The sequence below is a fragment of the Monodon monoceros genome, unplaced genomic scaffold (assembly GCF_005190385.1).
Source record: "Monodon monoceros isolate NGI ecotype Baffin Bay Population unplaced genomic scaffold, NGI_Narwhal_1 Super_Scaffold_7, whole genome shotgun sequence".
Taxonomy (NCBI): Eukaryota; Metazoa; Chordata; class Mammalia; order Artiodactyla; family Monodontidae; genus Monodon; species Monodon monoceros.
The window spans coordinates 69,899,774-69,908,292 of record NW_021703784.1 but is presented as its reverse complement, the minus strand read 5'-3'; the positions used below and the strand labels follow the sequence as shown (position 1 = coordinate 69,908,292).

Sequence of the window (8,519 nt, the reverse complement as noted above, 5' to 3'; positions counted from 1 at the left end):
CAGTGCTTACCCATCGCACTGAAGTTGTTGTATGATGTGTGGTCTCAGTAAGTGGAGGAAGAAAGGGTCCATGGTGCCGAATGCTTTCTGTACCCTGTAAGGTAACATGTTCAATTCATTAATGCTGGAATATAATTGACATAGAACACTATATTAGTTTCATGTGTACAACATAATGATTCGATATTTGTATATAGAGTCGGCCCTCCATATCCATGAGTTTCATATCGGAGGACTTAACCAAACTTGGATCTAAAATATTTGAAAACCAAAATTTCCAGAAAGTTCCAAAAAGCAGAACTTGAATTTGTTGTGCTCTGGCAACTATTTACATAGCATTTACATTGTATTAGGTATTATAAGTAAACTAGAGATGATTTAAAGTCCATGGGAGGAAGTGCTTAGGTTGTGTGCGAAATCTATGCCATTTTATATAAGGGACTTCTGCATCTGAGCATTTTGGTATCCACGGGGGTCTTGGAATGGATCCTCTGCAGATACTGTGGGACAACTGTATTGTGAAATGATCACCACAAGAAGTATAGAGAACATCCATCACCACACATAGTAACAATTTTTTTCTTGTGGTGAGAACTTTTAAGATTTATTCTCTTAGCAACTTTCAAATACACAATACAGTATTATTAACTATAGTCTCCATGCTGTACATTACATCCCCAGGACTTAATTATTTTATAACTGGAAGTCTGTACCTTTTGACGCCCTTCACTCCTTTTACTCATCTCCCACTCCCTGCCTCCGGCAACCATTAATCTGTTCTCTGTATCCATGAGTTCAGCTTTTGATTTTTTTTTAGATTCAGCATATAAGTGAGATCATGTGGTATTTGTTTTTTCAATTTTCTTAAATTTACTGAGGCTTGATTTGTGACCCAAGATGTGATCTATCCTGGAGAATGTTCCATGTGCACTTGAGAAGAAAGTGTAATCTTCTGTTTTGGGATGGAATGTCCTATAAATATTAATTAAATCTATCTGGTCTATTGTGTCATTTAAAGCTTCTGTTTCCTTATTTATTTTCATTTTGGATGATCTGTCCATTGGTGTAAGGGAGGTGTTAAAGTCCCCCACTATTATTGTGTTACTGTCGATTTCCTCTTTTACAGCTGTTAGCAGTTGCCTTATGTATTGAGGTGCTCCTATGTTGGGTGCATATATATTTATAATTGTTATATCTTCTTCTTGGATTGATCCCTTGATCATTATGTAGTGTTCTTCCTTGTCTCTTGTAACATTCTTTAATTTAAAGTCTATTTTATCTGATATGAGTATTGCTACTCCAGCTTTGTTTTGATTTCCATTTGCATGGAATATCTTTTTCCATCCCCTCACTTTCAGTCTGTATGTGTCCCTAGGTCTGAAGTGGGTCTCTTGTAGACAGCATATATATGGGTCTTGTTTTTGTATCCATTCAGCAAGCCTGTGTCTTTTGGTTGGAGCATTTAATCCATTCACGTTTAAGGTAATTATGGATATGTATGTTCCTATGACCATTTTATTAATTGTTTTGGGTTTGTTTTTGTAGATCCTTTTCTTCTCTTGTCTTTCCCACTTAGAGAAGTTCCTTTAGCATTTGTTGTAGAGATGGTTTGGTGGTGCTGAATTCTCTTAGCTTTTGCTTGTCTGTAAAGCTTTTGATTTCTCCATCCAATCTGAATGAGATCCTTGCTGGGTAGAGTAATCTTGGTTGTAGGTTCTTCCCTTTCATCACTTTAAGTATATCATGCCACTCCCTTCTGGCTTGTAGAGTTTCTACTGAGAAATCAGCTGTTAACCTTATGGGAGTTCCCTTGTATGTTATTTGTCGTTTTTCCCTTGCTGCTTTCAATAATTTTTCTTTGTCTTTAATTTTTGCCAATTTGATTACTATGTGTCTTGGCATGTTTCTCCTCGTGTTTATCCTGTATGGGACTCACTGTGCTTCCTGGACTTAGGTGGATATTTCCTTTCCCATGTGAGGGAAGTTTTTGACTATAATCTCTTCAAATATTTTCTCAGGTCCTTTCTCTCTCTCTTCTCCTTCTGGGACCCCTATAATGCAAATGTTGTTCTGTTTAATGTTGTCCCAGAGGTCTCTTAGGCTGCCTTCATTTCTTTTCATTCTTTTTTCTTTATTCTGTTCTGCAGCAGGGAATTCCACCATTCTGTCTTCCAGGTCACTTATCCGTTCTTCTGCCTCAGTTATTCTGCTATTGATTCCTTCTAGTGTAGTTTTCATTTCAGTTATTATATTGTTCATCTCTGTTTCTTTGTTCTTTAATTCTTCTAGGTCTTTGTTAAACATTTCTTGCATCTTCTCAATCTTTGCCTCCATTCTTTTTCCGAGGGCCTGGATCATCTTCACTATCATTATTCTGCATTCTTTTTTTGGAAGGTTGCCTGTCTCCACTTCATTTAGTTGTTTTTCTGGGGTTTTATCTTGTTCCTTCATCTGGTACATAGCCCTCTGCCTTTTCATCTTGTCTATCTTTCTGTGAATGTGGTTTTTGTTCCACAGGCTGCAGGATTGTAGTTCTTCTTGCTTCTGCTGTCTGCCCTCTGGTAGATGAGGCTATCTCTGGGGTTAATTTTTAATGCTCTTGTCCTGAAGGGTTTGCTGCCATCTTCCTATTTTCTGTTTCAACTATGTTCCGTGGCAAGTGGTCTGCACTTTACAATCACCGCGAAGCTAGAGAGCCCGGGACCGCCTTGCCTTCTGGTCGCGTTCTCCAAGGGGGCGCGACCACTTAAAGACCGGCAAACCGAGCTCGATGCGCGTTCTACCACCTTCCCGCCCCCGATGCGCTTCTGCCTCCTGATGACTTACACCCGCAGGTTTCCTGGGCTTCTATCTCCTTCCTTTCTGACTCCTGTACCCTGGGGTCCCAGCTTCATCCTGAGCTGTCCCCTTGCAATGGCCCCGTACTGCTCTTCCTTTTGCCCTGTATCCTCACATTCTTTAGGCAATCAACTCTCTTTTTCTAATATTGATTACCCTTCACAGCAAATGTCAGTACATTATTGTGTGGGGAAAAACACCCTTCCCCACCAGGAGTGAGACTGGAAACAGACAGAAGCAGCCCAACTTGCTACACTCTTGAAAACTGCCAGATTGCACAATCCAGGAGAATTAGATGTGTGTGAAGAATAACGCTGCTGTTTTGAAATGCTGTCAAGAGGAATTTCCCAAATTTCTTTCTTTCCTGTTTGTTTGGTTTTTTTTCTTTTGGTTCAAACCTGTCTTCTCATTTGCTCCACTAGCCAAGTGTCAATATATAAAGCACCAGCTCCATCTCCCAGGCAGGCAGCACAGGCAGCTCAGCTTTGCCAGGAGCCTCAGCAGGAAGGCACAGCCAACGGTGAGGTGCTAGAACTTTCCAAACTTTTCCTCTTTGGAGATTCTCTCTCTTCACCAGCATTCTTGTGCTGCAGCCCAGCCCTCTGCTTCCTTCCTGAATCTACTATTCTGACAATCAGAATTCACCAGCTGTGAATACTTTGGGGGGTAGGGGTTCCATATGCTTCTTCTGTGTGAAGTCAGTGATAGGTAGAGCAAGCATTTGTAAGTGCTTGTGCATTGTTTACCTCATCTCATATTACAGAGAGGTATAGTGCCCAAACTCCTAATGCCTTTGGGAAACTTGCTGTGCAGTTGGGTTTCAGGGCTGATAGGGGATGACTGGACTGGAAATGGTTTATACTAAAAGCCCGTTGCAATCCCTCACACAGGAAATCATTGGGATTCCAATGAGACACACGGAAATGAGAACTGGATCCTCTGTAATGCTATCTATCTATCGGCTATACATTGAGATAAAATTCAGTGGAATTTATTTTTGGAATGCAAGGGTGTATCCACATTACAAAACGAAAACAAGAACAAAAACCCAGACCTGTCATCCTTGTTTGTGTCTGCTCATCTCCCTGCAGCAGGATGAAGCTTTCCACGGGCATCATTTTCTGCTTCCTGATCCTGGGCGTCAGCAGCCAGAGATGGGCTACATTCCTCAAGGAAGCTGGTCAAGGTAAGGATCAAAGGATGGGTCAGGGGAAGGATGCATCTGCAGCTCCCAGGATTCACCTGAGCAGAGGTCACATCCCCATAGGGCAAAGACCATAAGAGGGAAAAAAAGGAGCTTGGTTTCCGTGGTAGCACTTCCCCAGGTTTCTCTGACCAGCTTTGCACCCTTGGGATTCCCAAGCCCGAGGTCACATAGAATTTGGGCCCCAACTTTCAGCAGGAGTGAGGAAGAGATCTGGATTCAGAAGGTGCATGTTCCCTAAATACAAGTGGGGCTCTGCTGCCCCCTCGTGGGCAACTAGGGATGGCTCATTTCCAAGTCTCAGGTACCATGAAGTGGGTGCATTAAATGGGTGGGGAATGTTCACCCTCCCCATCCACTTAATAATTATAACTAAAGTACCTGAGCTTTTAATACCTGCTAGGCACTGTTCTAAGAGCTTCGCATGCATGAGTGAACTCCTTGTCATCCTCAGGTTTTAATCCTTTAGTCCTGCAATGTTGGTACCATTATCCCTTACCAGAGAAACTGAGGCACCAAGAAATTAAGACACCTAATAAAGTCCTCCAGCAGAGCGGGATTTAACCCAAGACATTGAGCTCCCCCAGACCTTGCTATTAACCGAGGTATTATATGCCTCCTAGACAAGAGTACACGTGGGAGAGTGAGGGATTTGTGAACACATGTCTTGCTCTGTATCTGAGCAAATGGCAAATAGTGGGGATGCGGTGCCTTTAGAAGGCAACTTGATAGAGCTCCTCTCCCCACCATAAATGGCACAATGAATTACCTTGACAATGGTTTTCCTGAGGCTGAGACCTGGCCAGAAACTGATAGCAAGAGATATGTACCTCACTAGCCACAGTGAAGTAGCAAAAATTTGTTTATTTCACAAAATTATTTTGTGTTATTATTTTTCTGTGATAGTTACTGAATAATTGTTTTAAGAGTTTGCTGGCCATTCTATCTAAATTCTCACAGACCCAGCTAAAAATATTTTTTCATCTCTTAGGTCAGTGTTTTTCAAAGGGCTGTTCTAGGGCCACGTGCATGAGAATCACCCGAGGTCTGGGGTGCTTTGTGGAATGCAGGCGCCTGGGGCCACACACAACCCTTCCCTTGAATCACAATCCCAGGGGTTGAGACTGGAAATCTGGCCTTTATTAAGCACCCCAGTTGATTTTTATGCACACTGAAGTGTGCACAGTACCTCTGGTTTTTCTGACCTTAGGTGAGAAGATATGCCAGGCATTTTGGAAATACTTTTTAAGAAAGTCTGGACTTCAAGGATCTATTTAAATCAGTAACTCAGTGGGAATAAGTATAGTAGGAATGTCATAACTCTCAACAAAACTATGTTTCCAAATGCCAAACATGACAAATATATAATATGAAGATTAGTTTTCTCATAGAGTCATCATATAAACCCTGATTATAACTCTACATTGGATTTTTCTCTTTGTCCTGATAAGTTTTTTTTTTAACTTTGCCATTTAATTCTAGCTGATCAGAGTCCTTCTGTCCATAACTCCCTGCTCTGCATCTTCATTCTTTTTCTTTTTTTGTCCCACTCTTCCTAAGGAGTAGAGAGGTCATAGTATACTGAGCGCCTACAAAGTTTTAGCCGTTAAACCTGTATTTCCTCAGTTCTTCTGTGTAACCACTCTGAGGGAGGCAATACTCCTCTATTTTATTGGAGAGGACACTGAACTTTATTTAGAGCTGGTGTGTCAGTTGCCCTTTTCCTGCATCTGATTACCCTGTTTCTTCAAAGCTCTCTTAAGGAACTCACGTTTATCACCTGCTGATTGAATTTTGACAGTTGGCCAGGTCCAAATATGCCCCGGACATTCAGATGTACTCAGGACCGAGTTGTCCTCACTTTGTCCACAGGGATGGATTTCTCCCCTTGACTAGGTTGGGAGCATCCTATGTCTGCAACCTCCCTCAGAATCGCCTTTGTTCTCAACCTCTGGTCAGAGGGTTTCCTGTATCTTTCCAGGTAGAGGTCCACTGTACAACCAAACATCCCTTAAAGAGCATCCGACCTCCTCTTCACACGCATCACACACAACCAAAAACGAAGTACCAACAGACTTAGGATGGAATCAAACAGAGTAAAACTTGCACCGCGTATGATTCTCATAACATTAACCCAGGGAAGTGAAAAGTAAAGGAATATTCATTTCAAGCCAATATAATAATCTCCAAGGGCTTAGTCAAAGGCTGAAATCTGGACCCAGTGGGAGGAAAATGTTTTCTTTCTCTATTTTGCTGAGACGTGATCATGTTCATATCATCACTTTCTTTTCCTGCCAGGGGCTAAAGACATGTGGAGAGCCTACTCTGACATGAGAGAAGCCAATTACAAAAATTCCGACAAGTACTTTCACGCCCGGGGCAACTATGACGCTGCCCAAAGGGGACCTGGGGGCGCCTGGGCTGCTAAAGTGATCAGGTACCAGGGGCCCTGAGGATGCAGGGATGGGTGTGAGAGCCTCGGGCAGCCAGGAGGGGCCAAGCCCTGGAGAACTTCCTGTAGGGCTGTGGCCTCTCCTCCTCTTATCCACCCTCACCCTCTGTGTCCTGTGTGGGGTCTGAGTGGCTGAAGAGCAGAGCAAGGCTGGTGGGACAGACGATTCCCAAGCCTCCCCCATGGGTGCTGTTCACCCAGCATAAGGGGACCCGCAGGGCTGAGGTGGGCTGAGCCCCGGCAGCCTCAGGCTTCATCCCCTCTTTCCTAGCTCCTGTCAGAGTCCTTGATTCCTTGGAAAGAGGAGAGATGGGGAGGGTGGGCTGTTGTCGTCAGCCCTGGAGTAATCCCCTACCTGCCCTTTTCCATTCCAGCGATGCCAGAGAGAGTATTCCAAGAATTACAGACCTTTTCAAGCATGGAGACAGTGGCCACGGACTGGAGGACTCTAAGGCCGACCAGTTTGCCAATGAATGGGGCCGGAGCGGCAAAGACCCCAATTACTTCAGACCTGCAGGCCTGCCCAACAAGTACTGAGCTGCCTCTCACTCTGCTCAGGAGACAGGGCTCAAGCGAGTGGAGACAGTGCTGAGCTAGGTTACTGTATTCTGTGTCTGTAGTTCTTGATAGTTGATAAAGAGCACATAAAAATGTTGAACAAATGCTTGTGAAATCCAATTTGCCCTTGGCATTTGGAAACAGCATATGACAGTCTTCTTGGGAACATGAGCCTATTTAATACCATGGGGATGATCAATAAACATCATAGTTTTTAAAAAGGAGATAACGCACTAATAAACAATAGTAATAATTTGGGGTAAAACTTCACAGTCATCCACTGGTATCTGCTGGGAATTGGTTTCAGGACGCCTGCAGATACCAAAATCCGCAAGTTCTAAGTGCCTCATATAAAATGCCATAGTATAGTTGACTCTCCACATCCGCTGAGTGGAACCCCCCCATGTGGAGAGCAGGCCAGCTGTATGTCCAGAACACAGACTATACTGTATAAACCATATATGGACTATTATATGGACCAATTATCAGTCCATAACTCCCTGTTCCAAATCATGGAAAAGATAATAAGAATACCATGAACAACTTTGGCAATAAAGCTTAAAACTTGATAAAAATCAACAAATTCTTAGAAAAATACAACTTACAAAAACTGACTCAAGAAGAAATGAAAACTTGGATTATTCTATAATTATTGTAAAAGATCAAATCTTCCCCCAGAGAAAACAACAGTCCCAGATGGTTCTATAGACAATTTAACCCTTCAAGAAAACAAATGATTGTTTTTTTATACAAACAATTCTGCCCAGTAGAAAATATCCCCATCCTTTCTGTGAGGGTAGGAAAATTTGACACCATGAAAATTGAAGGAAAATTCAAGCAGTCAGAACTTTACAAGACTTGCCTGGTGGTACAGTGGTTAAGAATCTGCCTGCCAATGCAGGGGACATGGGTTCAAGCCCTGGTCTGGGAAGATCTCACATGCCCCGGAGCAACTAAGCCCGTGTGCCACAACTACTGAGCCGTGCTCTGGAGCCTGTGAGCCACAACTACTGAGCCCACACGCCAGAACTACTGAAGCCCGCGCGCCTAGAGCCCATGCTCTGCAACAAGAGAAGCCACTGCAATGAGAAGCCCACGCACTGCAACAAAGAGTAGCCCCCACTCGCCACAACTAGAGAAAGCCCATGCACAGCAACGAAGACCCAACACAGCCAAAAATAAATAAATAAATAAATTTAAAAAACTAGGTAGCTAAAAAAAATAATAACTTTACAGAATATTACCAATAACAAGTTGTGAAGCTGAAAGAAACTTTCAGCCACCGATAATTTCCTAAACTACCAATTATAATTTTTAAAAATTTAAACTATGCTAAAGACAGAATTACTTATTTTTTGTTACAGAAAATGTTCTTACAAGGTCACTGTTACATAAAAAAATGATCAAAGAAACCTCAGCAAGAAGTATATTAAAAAAGGGTTGTAAATAGGCAGAGCACAGAGGATT

The 8,519-nt window shown here is 42.6% G+C and overlaps 1 protein-coding gene across 1 annotated transcript; it reads left to right on the top strand.

The window, feature by feature from the left end:
• The first annotated feature begins 3,312 nt into the window (after positions 1-3,312).
• Positions 3,313-7,172, top strand: LOC114887687 (serum amyloid A-2 protein-like). Its single transcript, XM_029209502.1, has 4 exons — positions 3,313-3,358; positions 3,930-4,024; positions 6,341-6,479; positions 6,869-7,172. Exons 2-4 carry the CDS (start codon positions 3,934-3,936, stop codon positions 7,029-7,031), a joined length of 393 nt encoding a protein of 130 aa, XP_029065335.1. The 5' UTR covers positions 3,313-3,358; positions 3,930-3,933; the 3' UTR covers positions 7,032-7,172.
• Positions 7,173-8,519: the final 1,347 nt, after the last annotated feature.